This window comes from Carassius auratus, chromosome 36 (genome assembly GCF_003368295.1).
Source record: "Carassius auratus strain Wakin chromosome 36, ASM336829v1, whole genome shotgun sequence".
NCBI classification, from domain to species: Eukaryota; Metazoa; Chordata; class Actinopteri; order Cypriniformes; family Cyprinidae; genus Carassius; species Carassius auratus.
This window is the reverse complement of record NC_039278.1, coordinates 12,476,614-12,501,859: the sequence shown is the minus strand read 5'-3', so window position 1 is coordinate 12,501,859 and position 25,246 is coordinate 12,476,614. Positions and strand designations below refer to the sequence as shown.

Genomic DNA, 25,246 nt, shown 5'->3' with positions numbered 1-25,246 from the left:
GCTGATTCACTTATAACTCCATAAATTAAATCCCGATCTCTTAAGAGTCATCATTACCAGGGGACTCTCTGACATCATCATATTACACCTAGCCAGTGCTGAACTCTATTACATCAGTCACAAGCTCTCTCTAAAAAATACATAAATAAAAACACCAGTCCGAACTTGATCGATTCAGGGAGAGGACAGAGCAGGAGAAGATGAAGAAAGACCCCAGTATCGAGGGTCTTCAGAGCCAAGAGTGTCACAATATCAGAAAAGCTTCTTGTATGTATGTATACACAGTCCAAAATTAACATTTGTCAAGTGCTAGTTTTCTAGTAAGGAAATAAAACATATAGCATGGATTAAACTGAACCGTATGAACATGAGTCTAATGGTGTCAAATCAAATCCATAGACTAAAACCGGCTTTGCTTCTAACAACTTTAACCTCAGAGAAAAACTGCCAATGTGAAAATATTACTTTTTATTAACAATTCTGTGCCAAGTGCAGTTTCACCAAGACCAGCTCATCTCACATACAATGCTGCAAATCACACAATGTACAATTAATACCAAATATACAATATAAATATAAAAAATTATATTATATTATGTTATATTTATTATATGATATTATGTCATCCCCAGTTTCACAGACAAGGCTTAAGCCTAGTCATAGACTAAAATTTAATACTTGGGATATTAAGTTTATTCAGTTCTTAGAACTTTATAAAAAGGAGAAAAAAAACGAAGGAAAGAAATGTGCTTTTTAAAGAGAATTAATTCTTTCCACACCTAAAGGTCTACATAGACTACTATTCAAAAGTTAATAGTCAGTATTTTTTTTTTTATGTTTTACGTTTCTTATGCTTACAAAGGCTGCATTTAATTGACCAAAAATACGGTAACAACAGTGATGTTGTGAAATATTATTGCAATTTAAAATAATTTTTTTGTGTAACTTAACATTATTTAGAACATTGTAGCAAAACAATATCAAGATTTCAAATCTGTAATGATCATATCTTATCATTAAGACGTTCAGAAAACCAAAAGTGGAAGTGAATGGAGCAAATGTACTTCAGTGACTCTACACAACTGATCTGACTGCTCAGCCTGTTTTTAGTGTTGTTTTTCAGCTGCGGTGGCTCAGTGCTGTTGATCTGTTGTTCTCTGGGCCTAGTCTTCAGTGTGCTGTCAGTACAGTCCCAGCACAGGAAGCTGGCATCCAATGACCAACAGCAGACATCCTGAGAGGAAGTAAGACCCTCGAAAACAAGAGTGCTATAAAGAGGGGTGGGGGTAGCCTTGTGCTACAGCTAATGTGGCCTCCAGTTTCTTGTGAACAGTTATGGCATACATAACCCAGCTGGCTTACTCTCTAGGAAACTGACTGCCTTTTTAAATGACCAAATATCAGCGATACACAGATACCTGTCTCTAACTACCTAAGAGGGCAAAATCAGATGAGCTCCAAACGGCCCTGAAGCCACCTGTTCAATGCAATGTAAATAAAGCCACTTCAACATACTTTCAAAAAGAGTACTTATTGCAGAAATACTATTCAAGAGTGCTTTTTTGACTCACTTAAGTCTTTAAAAGTGATTTAATAGTTTTATTGCCTTTATGGTCAAAGTGAACTTCTGAATGTACTGACAAGCATTTATGCTAGACTAAAATATAATTTATTTCTAATGAAACTTGTATTTAAATATATTTGTATTTGCACATTTGTAACGATGAAGTTGCAATTTAGCATGTTTAAAATATATTAACTTTAAAAGTAATATCAAATAATACATGATGAAGTACAAATCAAAACTGTATTTCTTTATGACAAAAGATAATTAAAACAATGATTTAAAATGTACTTTAACATAATATTTTTATTTGACAATTGCATTATTACAAATTAAACTTTTTAAAAGTGTACTTAAGTATGGTAAAAAAGTGATGAAAATTAACATGCTTTAGATGCACTTAAGTTGCCTTTTTCATTAATATTTAATTAGTATTATATTATCTGCAAGTACAGCGGACATTTAATACAATTAAGCACACTGCGAGTAGAGAGAAGCATGACAAGATACCAGGAAGAGGTGTCTGGGCTGCCTGCTCTTTCGAGAAACCTTCATCAGAGTGCCCTCCTTGACAAAAACCTGCAAAACACACAGGTGTAATAGGCCAGGTGAGTTATGGGTAACTGTGTCGTTCACTTCAAATAACTCAAACTGTCAAATAACTGTTACTGATGTTTCAGGTTTTACTGCGAGTAAAAACAATAATAAACTATAAACATCAAACCAAAAATACAGCATATGAAGCTAAATTTACCCTTCCTGGTTGGAGAAGGTCTCTTTTTCCTCTTACGCTGTAGTCAATGTGCACCAAACGAAGCAGGTTCTCCTGCGATTGCGATAGAGAAAGAATGAGAAATAGAACTATAAAATCAAAGTTTCTCATTTGTGGATGAGTAAAAGGAAATGAATAATGGTAGAAACATAAGGTTTCTGTGTCTGTATGTGACTATGGCTATGTGTTTGGAGATGCCTGTTTCTGGTTGATTTTACACTACTCTCTTAGTTTCTGGATACCTGGGACACTTTGATGACATCATATCCCCTCACTTCTTTTACATAATATATCAACAATACAACACGCTCTCACACAGAATCAACTCACCCCGTGTTTTAGATTGTCATTAACCTGGTCTGCGACCTCGGACACCATTACCAGCGCAGCTGTTAACGAAGAGTTGCCGCCATAAGCACAATTAGTGTTTTCACAGGTCAAACATGATCAGTGGCCATCATTGTGTTAGAGAGAGAGAGTTGACAATACCTTGTGTATCTTCATACTCTTTCGAATCTGGAGAGAGGTTGTTTAAGTAGTCTGGGTAGAATGATATGAAAACCAAATTACTGATAAACAGACAAAACATCTTCTACTTAAATAACTAAATGTGAAAATAATGGAAAAATGTTATCTGGACTAAATATTTGAATCATGCAGGGTTCACCTGTGAGGATCATGCGGTACTGAAGCACTCGCACAATAACCCGCAGCAGCTGGTGTTTCAGAGGAACATGAACTCCTTCTACATTCTGTGTCTGGAATGCAAACACACATGCATATGAGAAACGGCACATAAAATACACAAATACACATAAAAAACACAATATACAATGCATGCAAACATATTATAACTCTAAACACAGGCATACAGAAGGTCTTGAAAATAAATAAAAAATGCATTATTAAATAGTAATGCGGCATCCATATAACATAAGACTTATAGCAGATCAAGCTATTGAAAAATGTATAAAATGTTATTCCTCAGGAGAACCTTTTTAACTTAAAGAAACTGCAATTTTGTTGTTTTTACATGATGTCACTGCGGTGAAGTAAGAGAAATCTAAAATCTTTGAAAATCCAAAACACAAACACAAACACATGCACAATCATACAATCAAGAGTTGCATGCCACCTGTGCTTCCTCTTGACTCACAAGATACAGTATCATAGATCACAATGGCACAACTTAGAAAAGCCAGTTTTAAGGTTATTGAATGACCTTCCCTTTTTCCTGCTTCACAAAAACCTGAGTACGCCTCATTCCATCCAATTTCATTCCAATTATATCAATCACTTGGAGAAAAAGCGAACAAGTGAATCAGTCAAACATGCGGTGAGAAGAAATCAATCAAGGCCTAATTGACTTTGACACATCATTGTTCATGCTAGCTCTGAGGAGCTAGAGGGGATGTGAGAGCTCAGTAAAGGGCACATAAGGGCAAATCATTTTAGACTTATAGACATCCAGAGACATGGGACAATGCTTGAGATCTTAAACGAGGAAAGGGAAAAGAGATGCTGTTAATGACCTTGTGAGGGGTGTGAATGAGTTGTGGCTTGAAAATTTAGAAACACAGTCAATGATTGTCCGGTTTGCACACCTGCAACAACATCATATCCGCAACCCCTCAGAAAGACACCCTCCGGCTTTCATTATCTTTTCCATGACAGTTCTCTCAGTTTCCCTGTGTCTCTATGATAACCTCGCTTTCTTCATCAACATAGTTCACATTATATCCATCACATTCTTTATTTCTCTTCTCTTAGTCTACGTTTACATTGCAGTTTATCCATTGCATGATCCAACACAGATCTGTTATTCTGATGATAATGTGATAAAAAAACAAAAAACAAATCTGACAATTACATAGAAAATACAACATACTGACTCATTAAGTTTTTACACAAATCTACCTTGAAATATCTTTAAATAATATTAACCCAAGGTTGAATAAATGTAAAATTATGTTGAAATTTCTATTATATTTAATGTTTTATAATATATTTAACTGCATTTAATAAAATAAAATATGAATTATTCAAATATTCAGATATTAAATAAAATCACATACAATATTTTATATTTAAAATATTCAGAAAACTGTTGAATTACAAATATAGTAACAATACAAGTAAAAAAGTTAATGCTACACTGAATTTAATAAAATGAAATAAAACAAATACTTCATATTAGTATATAATACTTAATATTCAGACATTAAGTACAATTTAATAATGTATAAAATATTCAGTAAATTGCACTATGAAGGATTACACAGAAAGGTACAAAACAGACTTGTTTAAAATAAATACTGATACACTAAATCTATATTATAAGGTTAATGTTAATGCACATTATTTTGTGTTATACCAAAATATGCAATCATATTAAATAACATTATGAAATGTGTTTATGATGTTACGTTAAGCAAAGTTAATCTAAATTAGAAAGTCTACATTAAGTACTTTTATGTTTTGGTGTGAACATAGCCTCTCTCTCTCTCTCTCCCCGTCAACTCTTAATATCTTGCACCTGTCCTCCATTATCTAATTACTTCCTCTCTGTATTGTTCCTTCACTGCAGTGAGCCTCATCATGACCATAAAAGCCTGTCAGATTCGTGTGTCTAAGCACAACGTGGTTTCATTGTTAAAAGCAATAGAACTAATGAACAGCCTCATACTGAATGCATGCACCAAACTGCAATCCAGTTGACATTTGTGGTGAAGAAGGGGCCAGTCTTTGTGTATGTGTGTAAGAGCAGATATTTGGTCGAGTTGGGACACAGCCAGGAGAGTGAACAGCGGCTCGTGCCAGAGAACAGACAGGCTACACAAATCAGGCATTGGTCCGGCTGAAGCAGCGTCTGCGTGGACAGCTGATTTAATTATGGTTGTTTAAGAAGACTGCTTGGCTAATTAGCTTTTTACTGCCTCATTGCCTAAATACCAGATCTGTGTCTATGTGTTTCAGTGTCTTGTTTTGTCTTTATCTCGTCCTTTCCACCTGTACAACTTAAAAATAACACTGTGTACTAATAATACGCATGCAAAGAAAGACCATGCCTGTTCATAGTGCATGCATGATTTTGCATGCAAGAATTAATAAATATTTATATTTTCTAAATATATATATATATATATAAAATTATAATTTTTTCCCTTGTCTCTCACTCTCTTTCAGCACAGCCCACCTTTGTCTCCTTCCTCTTTACACATTTTGCACACACACGGCCAGACCCTTATAAACACACAGGCACACGTTCATGGTGAAAACCCTCGTAAACCGTGTAGCTGAACAGGGTTTAATCTTATCCGACCACAGTGGTGATCAGATCAGCTACTGTAGATACTTCATCTCTGTCAACAACCCAGCACGTACAGGCAGGCACAGAATGAGATTACACAAGCTCGGCTCCAGGGAAGAGAATTCCTAATGCATCCTCTATCCTCAATGCATCCAGTATTCTTCATCAGAAAGTTCAAATTTGCTAATATGAAATGCCACATCATTGAAACTCATATGGTAAAATCAACATTAATTTCCTAATGTACAAGATAAATATAACAGATAGACAAATATATCTGGATGAATATCATAAAAGCATGTCCAGGTCACACTTCATCCTGAAAGTTTTAAATAAATAAAAATAATGTTGTTACTTTTTATTACAATTAAAAAATGTATTAAAATAAATCAAATATTTTACAAATATTTTAGATACATTTTATATTTTTAGAAAACACCTAGGATTAGCAGGGATCCAGACTGTGACTACAAAGTCTGCTGGCGCACTGGTGCGACCACAGCATTGTCCGACCTCAGAACAGGTTTATTTGGGAACAAATGTTGATATTGTGACACTGTTACTGCACAGTGCAGGAGATACAGTGAGAGGCGTTTGAACTCTCTGCAGAATGGCTTCGAGATCTAGTGAGAAACATGCAAGTTCTGTTTACAGTTCTGTAATAAACAGATCAAACACCGCTGACGTAGAAAACCAGAGGTAGTAACTATAACCATAATCATCAATCATATATCATAACTATGGTGTTGTGGCAGAAATAGTCAGATGTTTTTACATTATTTATTTCAGTGTTTGTACAACCTTTTGAGAGAGAAATTCAAGTACTTTTCATTGACTTCCAAGCATTTCAAGTATTACAACTATTGCCAGAACTTTATAATGATGATCCAATTTGAATGTTATTTTTAATGGGATGACTTAAATATACTTTGTGGTGAACAAACACTTGAATTAAAAAACTATATGTTAAATCCCCAGTATCTAACCAGTAAGTGGCACTTATTGGCGTATTAGTCATTAATTTCTACTACTTTTTTTTTCTTTATATTTTGAAATTATAAAATCACTATTATAAAATATAAAATGATCAAGAAATCACATTTTGTCAGAGTTTTGCTCTTTTTTTTGTGTATGTAGTGAGAAAAGTCACAAAGTGCCTTGAAAAACAAGCTTTTCTTCAATTTGCAACTGAATCACACATAAAGAGTATTTCTTGATCACTAAAGCTGTCGATCAGTTACGTATAACCCTATAGAAGAATAATGGTACATTTAATAAGAGTAGAATATATACATTTTCTACATAAAAAAATTTGATTTTGCATGTTACTGTTGTTAATAAAAGTAAATATTGTATGCTTCACTTAGTGGTTTACTGTCAAATGTGTATTAAAATGAAATTAACAAGAAATGAACGAATAATATTATTAGTAACTGTTCTTATTAATGCAAAACAATAATACTTTTATGATTAAATTAAATATTTTTTTATTTTAATACTCCCAAATACTCCCTTACTACCAAATCTGATTCTTTTTTATTTTTTTCTTCAAATTCAAATTATTTTACTGTCAATTAAACATACATTTTTTTAAATATTTTTTATTATTAAATTTATTCTCAATGAAGCTCAAAAGACTACTGTAAAACAGCATATTATTTTTTAAAGTCTTTGAGTCATGCACTTTAATACATGGGGCCCTATTTTAACGATCTGAAACGCAAGTGTCAAAGCGCGAAGCGCAAGTAACTTTGTGGGCGGGTCTCGGCGCTGTTGCTATTTTCCCGGCGGGATAAATGGCTCTTGCGCCCGGCGCAAATCTAAAATGGGTTGGTCTGAAGTAGCTTCATTATTCATAGGTGTGGTTTGGGCGTAACGTGAAATAAACCAATCGGAGCGTCATCCAACATTCCCTTTAAAAGCAGGTGCGCAAGTTCCATTATGGATTGCTATTATTATGGCGTATTTACCAGGCGCACGCCAGGAGCGGTTCACAGCCGAGGAGACTGATGTTCTTGTAAGAGCAGTGAAAGACAGAGAAGTTGTGCTGTATGGGGATGGGAGAAACCCACCCAAAATAGCGTCGGTTAAACAGGCGTGGGAGGAAATTGCCACAATTGTTTCATCGATTTTTTTTTTTTTTTCCTGGTTCTTGACGGACAAACAAATTTGTCAGATGTCCTTATATACATATATGTCTTGCCACTGTCGGACAAACAGGTCTGATCCTTAATTACTACAATTAGCCTGAATAATTTGTAAGCAAGATTTCACAGTGATTTCCGTCATCTCATGTGTTAATATTTTTTTAGTGTAACAATTTATGATTTGCAAAAATAACTGTTGCATCTGTGTAGATTACATGAGCAAAGTGTATGCGCGTTGTGCACGCTATACATTATGGTCAAGAATGCGCCCTTAAAATAGCATAATGAACAACGCGCAACGCGCCACTGACTTTAGACTAGGTTTTTTCTGGTCAGTGGCGCAATTGTTTAATGGAACAGCAAAATAGCACCAGGGATTGTTTGCGCCGGAACACGCCTCCTTTTTTGCGCTGAACCGCCCAGGGAGCGCAAGTTCATTCACTAGTTTAGCGACGTGCTTCTGTGGAGGGAAAAGCGCGCTTTGCGCGGGTGCAAAATAGGAATGACATATGCGTCGGTGTACAAAGTCAATTGCGCTGGGTGCAAGATAGGGCCCTTAATATTTTTTTATTTTTTTTTATTACAGATTATGACATTTTTAAGATGAGTATTGGGAAAAAAATGTGCTTAAATTTCATAATGGAATAAAGTCATATAGTGCCTCAACCAGGCATCATTTCTTTAAACATAATTAGTTGTTCTTTTTTTTGTTTGGGGTGAAATATGACCCAGACATATTCTTGATGAAGTGATCCAGTAACATTTAAAAAACATTTAACATTTTTACAAAGCTGCAATGGTGGCATATACTGATAAAGTCAAGCAGTGTTTAAACTCCTGACTTGCCCACCTTCAGGCCCTGATCAATAAAACAACTGCATCTCCTCCCATTTAACGAGTCGAGAGAAGCATCACAGCACAGACTGGGTGAATAAAACAAGTCAGCGGTGGTTAGACAAATGGCTAGAAGGATAAGAGAAATGTAAGGAAAAGCCTTCCTTGTTGTAGACTTGTGTGTGTTTGAGAGTCAGCTCTATTGGTTTCATTAGTGCGGAGTGACCAGAGGCAACCAGTGATGCTCAGTACATACATCACCCAGTGAAAGCCTATAAGTGTTACTGCAGCCGTACTGACCTGGACTCACTGAGAGGACTGAGTGAGCACATTTCACACCCAGAAATGAATTACAGTACATTATGTCGAAACGCTTTGTGAAGAATAATATGTGCTGTTATAAACAGAAATTACATCTTAATCTTGTTTCATTACTCTGGGGTTATTTGGATCTTAAGCCTCTGCTATTGAAGCCACATGAAAAAACAGACACATGGAAGGCTGTCACACATTATTAAAGATGCAATCCTTGATCTAAAAAATATCAAAAACGCCTCCTTAAGTTATTTCACAAACCTGTGAGCATTTCATTAAGCTTAGTTCATTTTTTAAGAAGAAATCTACCCACATTTTTACTTTTCAGTTTGAGCAAGCTGAAGACAATGCCACATTTAAAGACCATTTAAAGGCAAAATAAGCCTTTCTTAATCCTTTTCCTGATCTCTTCCTGCTATACATTGAGGGTCTAATTTTGAGTCTACCACCCGCGGAGGTTTCTCTGAATACAGATGCTCATGCATATTAATGAGCGAGGACAGCTGGCTTCTTGTCGTTGGTGATCCCGATCACCACTGAAATGTGTGGTCAGTGACTCCACCAAGCATCCTCCAATTAAATTATGCACCGGAGCCTCTGTTGTGAATATGGCTGCCACGGTAAACTGATTAAGTCCCTACTACCCTGCAGGTACCAAAACTGCAGCAGTTGATGAAACCAGATTTTATGATTCTCAATACCAAGTTCACAACGAAGTTTAATATGCCTTTGAAGACACTCTTTTAAAAGCAAAAATATGAATAAAATATTATTAAGCAACATTAACACATATAATGTTGATATTTCATATTTAAAACAAAACTAATATAAATATTGTTGTTTAGAAATTTGTTTACATAAAAATACTATATAAACAATTATACAAATATATCTTAAAATTATATACATTTATTACATTAATAAATTATGTGAAATAACATGTATACAAGCATTCAAAAATCTGGTAGCACCAATACAAAATAGAATAAAAAATAAAAGCTTTTTTTCTCCCAATTGTCAGATCTGCAAGATATAAAGTAAAAAGAAAAGTCTGAATTCTGTTTTTTATAAATTGTTTAAATAACGCAATTCAGACTTTTTTTTAAAAATAATTCTGAGTTTACATTTGCAAATGTGCTTTTTCATTTCCACAGTATAAATAAAAAGTTTTTTCTTGCTGATTTGCTGATTTTTTTTTCCTCCAGATTATCAAATTGTGATCAGTTCCCAAACAAACCACGCAAAAGTCCCACATTTGCGTGTCAGAACTCACCTCAAACCTTTTGACCAGATCCTCGAAAGCTTTACTCTGTTTGCAGGTCTCCTCCAGAAGTGACATGCAGCGGTCATAGTCTGAGATGTAGGTCGCGAAGGAAGAAAACTCAGCATGGCGCATTAATATGACATCAACCACTCTCGGACTGTCCTCCCTGAAGATGAATGAGAAAAATGAGAACTTCTAAGAGGGCATCCAAGGACACTCATGCTGGCATTATAATGGATTGTGCTACTGTAGCATCACATGTACTGCTATGAAAGAGATAAGAGTGTGTAATGTAATGTGGGCAAGAACATATCAGCTTGTCCATATTAGTATGTGGCTCAGGTCAGGTGGGGAGATGCATACAGTACAGTAGATGCAGTGTGCATGCATTAGCACCTTGTAAAAGATAAATGTTATATATAACACAAATAAGGACTTTTTATGGAATGACATGCTATAAAATGTGTGCATGAATGTGTACATTTTGCAGTTGCTATTGTGCATTATTTAAGTGTCTATCTGTGTAATGTGCTTGAGTTTATGTGTTCTCACCAATGTTTAATGCGGGTCTCTAGCTCACTGAGGATCTCATTGTGCAGGTGGTAGGCCTGAGGAAGAGTGCTCAGGATCTCGTCCAACTTCCCATTTTCTAACAGAAGTAACTCATCATCTCCTGCTGACTCCACTGCCGCCCTGAAATCCTGGAAGAACATGGATTGGCATGAGGAATCACAAAATTACATAGTTCAACAATAAATGCTAAGGTTTATTAAGGAATAGTTCATCCAAAAATGAACATCTGCTGACAATTGACTTACCCTCCGGCCATTCAAGATGGTTCATAATTGTTTTTTCATCAGAACAGATTTGGAGAAATTTAGCATTATATCACTCAACAGTGAATACTCTGTATTGAATGGGTGCCATCAGAATGAGAGTTCAAACAACTGATAAAAGCATAAAAAGTAATTCACACAACACCAGTGACGTGAGACGAAGCTTAATTATGGATTATGGACTGGTATTTTAGCCAGTCACTATGGTTTAATGTCAAAAGTGTCTTAATGAAGAAATTGTTTCTTATAATAATAAAGCATTTCACTTCAGAAGACATTAATTGACAGACTTTAGTGGTGAGGATTACTTGTGAATTATTGCAATGTTTTTATCGGCTGTTCGGTCTCATTCTGATGGCACCCAGTGCAAATCTGTACTGAAACTAACTCATTTACATCTTGTTTGGCCTTAGGGCGAGTACATTTCAGGCAAATTTTACATTTTGTTCAACTATTCCCTTAAATATTTTGTTCTGTATGATGATTTCAGCTGCCAATAAAAGCGTACTAGTGACATAACTGATCATGTTTAAATCCATTCCAGAGGACTCTGCAGTCCATTTTCAAAACCAGAATATGCTTTAATTGACAAGTGTGCAAACACGCGTAATTTGGAATGAAGCTCTAGGAACTTATATACATACACAAATATCAAACAGGACAGTTAATAAATTAGTAAATTTAATCAAAAACATACTGTAATGTACATAAAAAATGATTAGAATTATTGTTAAAAAACGTACAGTAATATACATCTAGATTGAGTATGCATGAAGCTTGATGAACAGATGTTCACATTAAGTATTGTACATACTTAATAAACTATACAAAAATTTTGTTACAGTACATGATACATATTCTATAGCCTAACACCTGGATTGAACATCATAAGGATATTGTTCTATAATAAAACAGCTAGATAGCCGTGACTGTGCTAGGCATTCAAAGTGGTGATATACAGTAGAATTCATTGTTTATATTCATTATTTATATTAATAACAGTGGCAAAAAAAAAATGCAAAGAACTATACCAACTTGACAAAGTGATCCAGAGTTCCGTGCAAATACATATAAAAAAAAAAAATTGAGCTCTAACCATATTCATCCCTCAGGATGAGCTTCCAGGCTTAAGCTACTGGACTGAGCTAAAAGCTGTGCACAAGCCTCCAACTTTGACATAATTTTTGCCCACAATACCACCCGTCGAGGGATCATGTTATTAGTTTCTGGTGAATATATTTGTTTTGGCCATAACAGACCGTTAAATTGAGCGGCCATGAGCTGACCTGTTCAGGGACCGCTAGCCTGATGGCTAGATCCAGAGAGGATTTATTTACTTGACCTACTATACATACACGTCATTTACCTAATGAATCGCCTAGAAGGGGGTAAAATCTTCTCTGAAATGTCTTCAGAGGCAAAGCCGATAGAGTATGTGTATCCGTTATGAGGAAAGTGATGACGTAAAACAAAATCTGACATGCATGCGCACACAGATGTGTAAGCAATCATGCTGGTTGGAGGTATGCTGGAATTCATTTCTGAGCTTCACACATGAATCAATGCATATTGATCACAGCCGTGTCAGCATCTGTCAATGCCCTCATAAATTACTCAGAGCTGTTTACAGTCCTCCTATGTACTATGAAACTTGTTTCCTCCAATAGCATTTCAATAGTTGAAACTCCCTGACAAATTTCCAGACGTTCATTGCAATGAAAGTGCTTTGTTTTACAGTTGCCTTGATGAAGTCTCATTATAGTTTTATTGCTTTCTAGAGTCAGATGCATAAACCACGACACAGAAATGAACTGGCTGGTGGGAAATAACTTGTATTCATTTGCGTTTATGCTTCTCCATGCTATTCACTTCTCGCTCAAGACCAAGAGAAATTAACCAAGCTGCAAATTCTCAAAAATCACATGACTAGCAACCTGAATTAAAAGCAAAACTTCCCATTAGGGACAGGTTCTGGAAATTCTTAGTATTTTTGTGTTATTCAATAACAAACAATGGAACAATAGAGCACATGTTCTGTCCTGTAGCGTTCTGATGGAGCACTCTGTTCCTTTCAGAGTACACAAAACAGAAATAAAATAAATAAATGGAAAGAATGACAAGCCAAGAAACCCAGGAAAATATTTTTATTCTGATTTCTTCCCTAAAATTCATAATTAGAAATAAAATATATATACAATTGTTGACATAAAGTATGTGTTTGTAGCTATAAAATAGTGTACATTTTTTCTTTTTTTAATTCGGCAAGGACGTAAAAAAAAAAAATCATAAGCGACAAAGACATAATATTACAAAAGATTTCTATCTCAACTAAACACTGTTCTTTTGAACTTCCAAGGAAAAGTCTCCATTTGATCTCAATTTACTTTTATCTCACTGAGAACAAAATAAATACATTTTTATTAAAAAAATATAATGCAGTGACTCTATTTGAGCTATTTTGCTTTGTTTCTTCAGCTTCTTCACCTATAGATACAAACAGTACTATCAAGGACATTTAAGAGATGTATGCTAAACCTAAAAACTGTATAAATCTCCATTCCACAGTGGGGAAGGAAACACCCTTAAAGTCACCGTTGACAGCAGCCAGCACTGGCTTAAAGGGGTCATATGATGCGATTTAAATTTTTCCTTTCTCTTTGGGGTATTACAAGCTCTTAGTGCATAAAGAAGAACTGTAAAGTTGCAAAGACTCCAAATGTTCACACAAAGAAAGAAGGCGTACCTTCTATTCTCGATGTAGTATTGTTGTTGCCGCTGCCGATATGTCGTATAGACGCTGTGTGTTCTCAAGCCGACCTTCGCTCACTCAAGGTAGAGGTGTGTGACGCTGTTTCGTTGCGAAAGACTTTGAGAACTTTCGTTGAGAACTGCTTTGTTTGCCCTTCCAAAAGAGGACACGAATTGAAATCATATTTATATCACATTTATAATGGGTTTTATTTTTATGTCTCGTCGCTCCAGCTGGACAGACATTATTTTAAGGGGCGTAACATTTCCGTCACACGCTTGAGGCGTTCGGCCAATCACAACGCGCTGGATACCTGGCCAATCAGATCACACCTCGCTTTTCAGACCGATAAGCCTTGTAAAAATCGACACGATTCAGAATCCGGGGCATAGAGGAGAAACAATAATGTACAGTATGTGGAAAATAATGTGTTTTTTGAACCTTAAAACGCTTAAAACACATTTCAATACACCAAATACACCAAATAATGTTCTTTTTAGCAGCATCATGACACCTTTAATGATGTCATACTGGACAGAGAATCAAGGTGACTCAGATCCTCCAGCTCATTATTATTCCGCACAGCACAGAGAGGGTGATTAATGAAATCTTTATCTTTTCCACATATTCACTAATTGTTAAATGCAGTATTAATATTTATAGCACATCAATATCAAACTGAACGTTCTCCCAAAGAAAGCTAGACATGAAATACTATTGCAGCAATGCTCTGATATGCCTATTCATTTTGCTCCATTCACGATCCCTCCCATTATGCTGCTCAATTCAAATCCACAGCGTTATGTATGAATAAGGGGAGCTATAATAACAGTTCTACAGTAATACAATACAGCATATGCATACGAGGCACACAGGAATGTATATGATTAGCATTCTTTAGTCGTTAATAGGACAGCGATTCTATTGACTATGGCTTATTTTATTCAAATGAGGCAATTAAAATGGTGAATATGAAGTACAGTAATTTACAAGAGGTGCACCATATGAAGAACTCTAGTTCACACTGGATTGTGTTAAATTGCTCCTTCAGCCCCACCTCAACGTGATAATTGGGATACATATTGTATTAATCATGAAAACAAAAGTGCTAAATCTGATCATGAGGTTACAGTATAGAGGGCAATGTTTAAAACAATAGGTTACAGATTTTTCCGGATAATCTCATTGCTCACACGGGCCCTGCAAGCCATGCGCACACAAACACATAAACACACAAACACACACGGCCCTATAGGGAACAAGGTTAGAAAGACACTTGGCTGTCAAGAGTGGGAGAGCTAATGAAAACAAATGATCATTTAAATTGGAAACAGTACATGACAGAGCAATATTAAGTATAGTGTGAAGAACCAATGAATTCAGACACACAGTAAAACGCTCCTTTAATCAGATTCTGAAGTCTATGAATCTGAATCTATGAGATTAGTTTTGGGTCATTTCACCCAAAAAGAAAAATAATTCTGTTGTCATTTATTTAAAAAAATGTCCATACAATGTTTTTTTTTTCATCCAATCAGGGCCACTGCTGGCCAAATGGGTGCCCTAAGCAGGATTGTATTGTTGTGCCCCCCTTCCTCAAATATGATGATGGAAAAAAACGAGTAGGGTCTGGCTGCAGACTTGCACTTGCATTCTCAGTCTTGCACTCTCAGACTTGCACTCTCAGACACTTGCAATTCCGCTAGTGACATCACTTGCAGTCTTTATTTTTTTATTTTGTTCTATTTGTAGTGTTCCTGTAGCTCAACTGGTAGAGCACTGCTTAGCAAGCAAGCAAGCACAAGGTTGGGGGTTTGATTCCCCGGGAACACATGATATGTAAAAATTGATAGCCTGAATGCACTGTAAGTCGCTTTGGATAAAAGTGTCTGCTAAATGCATAAATTTAAATTTATTTTAAATTTTATTTATTGATAACTATTTGTTTGAATCTCTCAACATTTTACAACAGTAGCCAGGTTGGTGCCCTACGCAGACTGCATACTCTGCATGTAGGGAGTGGCGGTGTTGCATCCAATAAAAGTCAAGAGGGAACAATTTTGTTTTAAACCACTGACATTCATGTACACAACCATTCTTTAAAATATATTATGTGTGTGTGTGTGTGTGTGTAGCTCAGGATTATTATATTTAACTAAAACTAAAACCATAAAAACATAACTTTAACTTGAAATACAAGTTAAAGTCATTTAAGCTTGATGCCAAGCCACCATTTTTCCTTTTTATTTAAAGGCAACCTTTTATGACCCTTTCTACAAGATGTAATATTAATCTTATGGCTCTCCTGAATGTGCCTATGAAGTTTCTGCTCAAAATACCATACAGATAATTTATTTTAACTTGTGGTTGACCGATATGTGTTTTTTGACAGCCGATGCCAATATCTTGGAAGCAGGAGGGCAGATAATTTTATTATTATTATTTAAGAAATTTGAAATCATTTAACAATGGATTAAAAAAATAATTGTGTAAAAGAATCATACTTATTCTTTAGATTACAGTATTTTTCACAAATAAATACATATTTAATAAGATTAAAATATAAAAAAAGTAAACACTGTAACCAATAGGGCACTCAGTATCTGGGAAGTTTGTGTGCATTGGAAATCATATTTTTCAAATCAAGCCAGGGTAACCCTCATTTTACATACAGCACACAGTGAAAATGACATGAATATGACAGTGAGCAAATGCATAAAGTGCAGCATAATTTGAAATCACGAGTTTAAAGTTTAAAGCATTAAATTTACATGGACTGACCATCACGCAGAGAACACGTGATCATGCTGGATAAAAATGAACACTTCACAAGATCTCATAGCTGGATTCAACCAAGTTTGCAAGTTTTGTGAAATGTAATGTTTGCCTTTCAATTACTAATAGGCCTTACATAAAATAAATCGTTATATAATTCCTTTGTTTAACCATTCTATCTGATTATTAGACAGACTTCTATCTATATTAGACAGAACTATTAACAAAGACAGCGAACAAGAGGGAGAGTGTGAGTATTGTGTGCGCTCAGTCGCTGCCTTTCTCAGTGCCGTCAAAATAAAGGTCGGAATTCGAGTCAATTCATTCATATTGACAAGTTATTTGGGGTTTATTGCCACAACTATGAGGCGCCGTGTAGGATTTAAATCAAACTTCGCTTATCAATACATACATAAAACACGTGCATATACACCTATAAATTACTCGCATATACATGCATACTACTGAATGTTCAAAAATACATATATAAAATACACGTGAACACTAATATGAAATCGATACCAATACATATAATGTTAGCAATGTATGCATACACACTTGTGAATAACTTGCGTATACATATAAACTTGACACGTGCATACACCTACAGACACTCACATATACATATTAACTTGATCCATGCATATACACCTATTAAACACTCGCACATACATATAATCTCGCTGCATACAAACACAACTGCACATACTCGCACATACATATTAACTTGATCCATGCATATACACCTATTAAACACTCGCACATACATATAAACTCGCTGCATACAAACACACCTGCACATACTCGCACATACATATAAACTTGATCCGTGCATATACACCTATTAAACACTCGCACATACATATAAACTCGATGAGCGCATACACATCCATAAAACACTCGCGCATACATAAACAATAACATTTACTAACGTATACAGTTCAGATGAGAAAAACATGTGTACATGTATATATGCGAGTGATTTCATATGTGGATGTGCGTGAATTTTCAGTATAAACGGAAGGCATTTCAGTGTAAACGGAAGGCGTTTCAGTTTAAAAGGAAGTCGTTTAAGCGTGTACGGAAGTAACCTGTCTAAATACCGCATTTGCAATCATGGACCGGGACTGTGCTACACCTGAAGCATTTTGCGGAATGTTCTTTTTTCGCCCACTATTATAAGATCAATTACCATCAGTTTGTGTTGCCTGCTCACCTGCAGTCTCTGCCTGCAGTCAGAAACACAATCTAAATCGCGCACTTTGTTTCGGCCTTCGAGCCTTGGTGGCATACAAAGCATCAATAACACCGCAAACGATGCGATCATCCGCTGGCGAAGTTCACGGACCGTGATATCACACTTGTCAGTGGTAAAGTAACTGGCAGTTTCGATCTAGAAAAAGGTGAGAATTTCACTTCTATGCAATCTTCACGAAATAACTTCCAAACGCTATGCAAGTTAACGTTACACACACACATACAGAGAGGGAGAGGGAGAGAGACAGTTTTGCCTCTAGTTAAAAAATATAAAATGTGTTCCCAACTAAGTCCCACTAGTGAACTTAGCCATTTTCAAAATTAAGTGTTTAAGCTATTTGCACAGAATCGGAATATCATAACTTCATAATATAGTGAGTATGTTTGCAAATATTTTGAACAAAACAAAATAAAAGCGATCCATGTGTCATACAGATCTATTGTGGCTGTGTTGTGTCACATGACAAGCATGACGCGTCGCCATGGAAACATTAAGGCGGTACATTCTAAAATAACGGTCGCCTAAAGAAACTCACGCTGGGGCTTAGCTAGAATATTTTAAACTCATGTGCGAAAGGGTTTTATTTCTGAAAATGGCTAAGCTCAAGTGGGACTGGGACTATTTCGTGAAGATTGCATAGAAGTGAAATTGTGAAATTCTCACCTTTTTCTAGATGGAAACTGCCAATTAACTTACTGCTGACGAGTGTGATATTATGGTCCTTGAACTCGCCGGTGTTATGAAATGTTCAGTGTCTGAGATATTTGGTGTCATTGAGAATAAAGAACTATATATAAAGACTCGTATGCAGTAACAACTATTTAACTTTTTTTTTCTCCTTAAAAAAGGTTTCACATGGAAGTGCATGAGAGCCTACAGTTCATGTGGAGAATGTTTGTTTGTAATTAATGTATATGTTACAAATCAGCAGAGTTTGATACTTGCACTTCTGCCTGTTATTTTGTTCCTAGTTTGCAGAAGCTCTTCTAATGGGGGAGACTCATTCTCAAGTTATATATGAGCCACTACTGCACACATACATGAAGACATGGGTAAACCCAACCTTCTCAGAATTAAGTTTTTTATTATCTGATGTAGGGGATGGTGGATGTGTACTTTATCAGTGTAATAGTTAAACATCATATGCAAAAAAAAAAAAAAACCTTGTTTGATACAAATTTTGTTTTATTAACCAGTTTTAAAGTTTTACTACATTCTGTTCCTGAAATCCACAATTTTGAAATCAAGATAATCAAAGGTAATCAAATCAAGCACAACCTAATAAAACATGTTTCGTGAATAAAGGGTATTGTAAAAAAAAAAAAGAGCATGGTCTGTGGACAATTCATCTCAAAGTGCACCACAATGCAGTATATGATTAAAGACAAAAACAAAGTGTATAAAGACATTTTACAACCTTTTTTAACTATAGAGTACATTTTATCTACTAAATGTATCAGTTTTGGGGGAAAAAAAATGTGATCAAGAATCTTCCAGTTCATGTGTGTGTGTGTGTATATATATATATATATATATAACATTCCGATTTCGTTTTGTTATTAAAAACTTTTTTTTTTGAATGACTGAGCAAACGATTAGGAATGACACAGATCCCTGTCCATAATTGCAAATTTGGTTACTTCCGTTCACACTTAAACGCCTTCCGTTTACACTGAAATGCCTTCCGTTTATACTGAAAATTCACGCACATCCACATATGAAATCACTCGCATATATACATGTACACATGTTTTTCTCATCTGAACTGTATACGTTAGTAAATGTTATTGTTTATGTATGCGCGAGTGTTTTGTGGATGTGTATGCGCTCATCGAGTTTATATGTATGTGCGAGTGTTTAATAGGTGTATATGCACTGATCAAGTTTATATGTATGTGCGAGTATGTGCAGGTGTGTTTGTATGCAGCGAGTTTATATGTATGTGCGAGTGTTTAATAGGTGTATATGCATGGATCAAGTTAATATGTATATGTGAGTGTCTGTAGGTGTATGCACGTGTCAAGTTTATATACGCAAGTTATTCACAAGTGTGTATGCATACATTGCTAACATTATATGTATTGGTATCGATTTCATATTAGTGTTCACGTGTATTTTATATATGTATTTTTGAACATTCAGTAGTATGCATGTATATGCGAGTAATTTATAGGTGTATATGCACGTGTTTTATGTATGTATTGATAAGCGAAGTTTGATTTAAATCCTACACGGCGCCTCATACACAACTGATGTGTTTTTATGTTTAGAAGTGACAAGGCTCACGTGAAGATTCCCAAAACAAAAGCCTGGTGCGTAGGTATTGCGTCACTCACAGGCTGACTTTTTCAAGACAAGGTTGTCAAGGCCAGGAAGTCTCAGTTACTGAAACAACACGGATAATGGCTTGTAAAAAACCCCACCCGTGTGTGTCTCTCAATGTGTGTAAACATATGTGTGTAAAGGTTCAATGTACATTTGTGCATTTGCAATTGGTTGCCAAGACAGAATACACATGTGACAGCAACAGTACAATACTAATTTGGGAGCCCTTTTACAGGACCTTTGCCTTTCTCATGAAATCAAATCTAGCTGTTTTACAAAGGTTGTGTCATTTCAAATCCATGAGTTTTGCCCTTGCAAATATCAATGAAATTATGTTACAGTAAGACTAGGGTGGTTCCCAGGGTGTTGCTATGGCATTGTTTAGTTCTTAAGATGTTCTAGTCCGATTGATTAGGAAAGTAATAGCATACCTCTGCTTAACAACACACATAAATTGGGTATTATACGGTAGCCGAGAGAGCTCAATGCGCTGCAATTTAAGAAAACACATGCAAATTGAAAAAACACCAGCAAAAAAAAACAAAACATCTTCATCAGTTTGACAACACAAGTGTTGCAAATCCTCACAACACATGCATCTAACGAAACACGCTGCAAAATCTCACAACACATGCATATAACGAAACACACTGCAAATTCTTCACAACACATGCATTAATGAAATGCGCTGCAAATTCTCACAACACATGCATTAATGAAATGCGCTGCAAATTCTCACAACACATGCAAATTAACAAACGCGCTGCAAATAGCACTGACCACAATGTAAATGTTTCAAGGAGTTCCCAAAAAGTGTCGTCCCAGCTGGGATTTGCTTATTGTACAGTGGCTACTGGTCAGTGGAGTTGTTGGTGAACTGCAAGCTTTTTTTTTTAACACCCTGATTGCATGATTCCTTTATCTTTTGGATATTATTAGCCTATAAGCTGAATTATTACATGATTAAATGTAAAACGTTACTTAAGATGGCTAACTTTAATATCCTCAGCTAAATATAATTTCAAGGTTAATGAAAATAAATTTGCAATGCTTCATTAATTGTTTCTTAATGTGCATGTGTTGTGAGGATTTGCAGCGTTTCTTAATTTGCATGTGTTGTGAAGGATTTGCAGCGCGTTTCGTTATATGCATGTATTGTGAAGGATTTGCAGCGCGTTTCGTTATATGCATGTGTTGTGAGGATTTGCAGCATTTCTTAATTTGCATGTGTTGTGAAGGATTTGCAGCGAGTTTCGTTATATGCATGTGTTGTGAAGGATTTGCAGCGCGTTTCGTTATATGCATGTGTTGTGAGGATTTGCAGCATTTCTTAATTTGCATGTGTTGTGAAGGATTTGCAGCGAGTTTCGTTATATGCATGTGTTGTGAGGATTTGCAGCATTTCTTAATTTGCATGTGTTGTGAAGGATTTGCAGCGAGTTTCGTTATATGCATGTGTTGTGAGGATTTGCAGCATTTCTTAATTTGCATGTGTTGTGAAGGATTTGCAGCGAGTTTCGTTATATGCATGTGTTGTGAAGGATTTGCAGCGAGTTTCGTTATATGCATGTGTTGTGAGGATTTGCAGCATTTCTTAATTTGCATGTGTTGTGAAGGATTTGCAGCGAGTTTCGTTATATGCATGTGTTGTGAAGGATTTGCAGCGCGTTTCGTTATATGCATGTGTTGTGAGGATTTGCAGCATTTCTTAATTTGCATGTGTTGTGAAGGATTTGCAGCGAGTTTCGTTATATGCATGTGTTGTGAAGGATTTGCAGCGCGTTTCGTTATATGCATGTGTTGTGAAGGATTTGCAGCGCGTTTCATTATATGCATGTGTTGTGAGGATTTGCAGCATTTCTTAATTTGCATGTGTATGACTAATGGTAATAATGGTGCTTGCCTTAACAATCAAAACTAAATTAAAAATAAGGTTGAATTCATTAAACATAATTTCACTGGTCACAGTGCAAAGTATCATCAAGAGATGACCCACATACGAGCTGGTAGCAAACTTACTGGCTGAGGACAGTTTTAATGTCTCTGTGAGGTGTATACATTGCCAGAATTGTGTGAGATGAGCTTATAGATTCAGTGGCTTTAACCTGCTTGTAACGTCCTCACATAAGCAATAATCCACAGAGGTCTTGGATAGACAAGACATATATATTTCTACACACTGCTAAACATAAGCCTCTGTTATAAAGCCCCATGAGTGATTTATCAAAGTGGTAAACAGCCATAATTTTTTAATGTCTAAACAGATTTGTAACTGAATGCCTAATTTACACTTCTGTTCAAACGTTTAGGGTCAGTAAGATTTTTAATTATTCCTCTTACAGAGGCTACATTTACTTAAATAAGAATACACTAATAACAGTAATATTGTATAATATTATTACAGTTTACAATAACTGTTCCAATAACTACAATAACTTTTATGTAATTTATTCTTGTGATGCAAAGCTGAATTTTAAGCAGTCATTACAGCCTTCAGTGTCATCAGATGATCTGAATGATTCTTCAGAAATCATTCTAATGTGCTGATTTGGTGCTCAAGAAACATTTCTCACTATTATCACTGTTGAAAAAGGTTGCATTACTTAAAACTTTTATTTATTACTGCATTAACTGCTGATGTTTTATTTATATATTAGTTCTTTTAAAAAAATCTTACTGACTCCAAACTTTTAAAAGATAATGTATGCAAAAAATTGTATCTATTACAATTGCAATTCGGCCACAATTATACTTAACAATTATAAGTTATTAATTTGAATATTATAAAGATTTTCATACCTCCTGAAGAATCTTCAGAGCCTTCACATGTCTGTGGATTATTGAAAAGAGACAACATTACTGTTAGTAGAAAATTTCAAAACAATAAATTATTTGACTCAAAAAAAAACATCTGTCCAATTCTGTCAAACAGGAATGTCTTTGATCATCCAAGTGATACCAACATTTCGACAGCCAAATTAAGAAGCCAGTTGACATCCATAACAAAAACATTTGAAGGGCTTAGGGGAAAAAAAGCAGGCTTGCTTAGATGCTGGATCACATTTAATAAATGTACTGTACACACTTAATGACTCCATTGAGTCACTGCTGAAATGCAATATATTAAGGCACACAGTCAAGTAATAGGCTGTCAGTTTGAGTATCAGAGGAGCTGCTGAGTGAATAAGAATAGACAGTGATAAAGATGTGGACAGAGCCTAGATAAAGAAGATCCCTAAAGGACATCACATGAAAAACAATAATACTGTACTTGGATTGCATTTAAATCCAGACAGAGACAAACACTCACTCTCTTTCTGAGTCCATCAGGTCTTTGGCAACATAGTAGGCTCTGGATTGGCCATCGATCTGTGAGTGATAGAAAAGAATGCAATGAGAGATAAATGAAAAAAATCCAGTGTTTAAGTACACATAGTTCAGTTACAGAACATGTTAAAGAGAAATATATAGATGGTATGTAGAAAAATTTGTGCTGTCAAAATTAGCACGTTAAAGCATGATATTAATTTGTTCAGTTTAACACATGAAAAATATTTAATGCATTTAACACAGGGGCGGAGCTAGGGTTGGCCACCCCACCCACAACTGCTGCTTCCTTCTGTCTCTTTTTTCTCTGTTTATTTAGACACAGAACATCTTTACGAACACATCAAATGGGAGACTTTCAGACATGCACTCTTACTTTACCTCAGTGCCAGGCACTAGTCAAACAAGCATGGAAAAGGTAAAGGTGACGAGGAGCTCCAGTAGAACAACAGTGAACCCCGGTCAGATGAGATGTTGTCAGGACATATGTCAGTAAAACCATCAGCCGTTATACTATGCTCATTGCACATGCTCTTCAATTGCAACTGCACGCTGTATATTATTTCATACTAAAGTGCAAATGAAACTACGAGCATGCAATGTTGTAGTTATGTCATCAGTTAAGTCATGAATTTACCAAAAAGGCAATTAAAGCTGCCTTAAAACTGTGCATGCATGTACTGTATTTGTTATGCATGAGTCACATTTAAAAACATGTCTCTGAACATGTTTTGAAAACTTTTCTGGAGCAGCCCAGCACTGTCTCCATCATCTAACACACTTGATTCAACTCATCAGCTCATTAGAGACTTTAAGACCTGAAGTGGGTCAGAAAAAGTAAAGAGAAAATATGATGCGTGTCAGATCCGCGTTATGTTTAGCATCTGCAGCTCTTAAAACCAGCCAAAATAACCTAATAACCCCGCTGCTGTGATGTCTGTTCATCAAAGAACAAAAGAACAAAGAGACGAATAAATGACTTTTGTAGCTTTAAGGATTCATCTATATTTAATTCAGTGTTTGATAACTTCAGTTCAATTTCTGTATATTTCCTACTTGCTGAAGGGCACAAGTACTGTAGCAAAATATTATATTTATTATAGGGTTTATTTGAAGATTGAAAAAGTTCACTTAAATAAGAAGTTGTTTTTTAAAAGTCTAATAAATGGTAAAACTGATAGCTCTCAATTATACTGTTATGCTTAACGGCAATAGTCAATGGTTAAATATTATGAAAAAAAAAACCCTTTCCTAGAGACATCAGTAGTATTGGTATCAGTGATGTTATTTCTACATTAATTTAAAGACTGAATGTGAAATTATTAAAATATAAAAGTATATTTAAAAACTTTATTGTTAAGTGGGATTCAGAAAAATTTACAATTAGTAAAAATTGTAATCGATTAACAACACTAATAAAAATAATGATAGATATACAAATGAAGACAGAGTGATAGGGGGATTCATGTTCTGATCTAATTTCTCATACAATCCTGTCAAAAGAAGACAGATTATTTCATTAATGCACAATGCAAACGGGAAAGCTTTCCTGGACGTGCCCCTTTAAACACAGATGCATTATGGATGAGATGCTGTGTTCATGGCAAGCACAATTCTACCATTGATTTGCAAGCTAATCACAGCTGTCTGAACACAAGTGTTACTACTGAATGGCTGTGTTTAGGAGAAAATGACTGCATGACTGGTACTTCACTGCTAATACTATATATTACATATTCATGTTTAGATTCTTAAAAAGTCTTTAATATC

The 25,246-nt window shown here is 35.4% G+C and overlaps 1 protein-coding gene across 2 annotated transcripts in view; it reads right to left on the bottom strand.

The window, feature by feature from the left end:
- LOC113055277 (FYVE, RhoGEF and PH domain-containing protein 5-like) overlaps nucleotides 1–25,246 on the bottom strand; it is a 45,026-nt gene that overhangs the window by 6,837 nt on the left and 12,943 nt on the right. For both annotated transcript variants that reach the window (XM_026221452.1, XM_026221453.1), the window contains exons 4-12: nucleotides 23,460–23,518; nucleotides 22,949–22,979; nucleotides 10,759–10,907; nucleotides 10,216–10,372; nucleotides 3,004–3,094; nucleotides 2,826–2,876; nucleotides 2,667–2,725; nucleotides 2,319–2,390; nucleotides 2,075–2,143 (exon numbers count right to left, since the gene is read on the bottom strand). In XM_026221452.1, coding sequence (XP_026077237.1) covers nucleotides 2,075–2,143; nucleotides 2,319–2,390; nucleotides 2,667–2,725; nucleotides 2,826–2,876; nucleotides 3,004–3,094; nucleotides 10,216–10,372; nucleotides 10,759–10,907; nucleotides 22,949–22,979; nucleotides 23,460–23,518 — 738 coding nt within the window. The remainder of the gene's footprint in view (nucleotides 1–2,074; nucleotides 2,144–2,318; nucleotides 2,391–2,666; nucleotides 2,726–2,825; nucleotides 2,877–3,003; nucleotides 3,095–10,215; nucleotides 10,373–10,758; nucleotides 10,908–22,948; nucleotides 22,980–23,459; nucleotides 23,519–25,246) is intronic.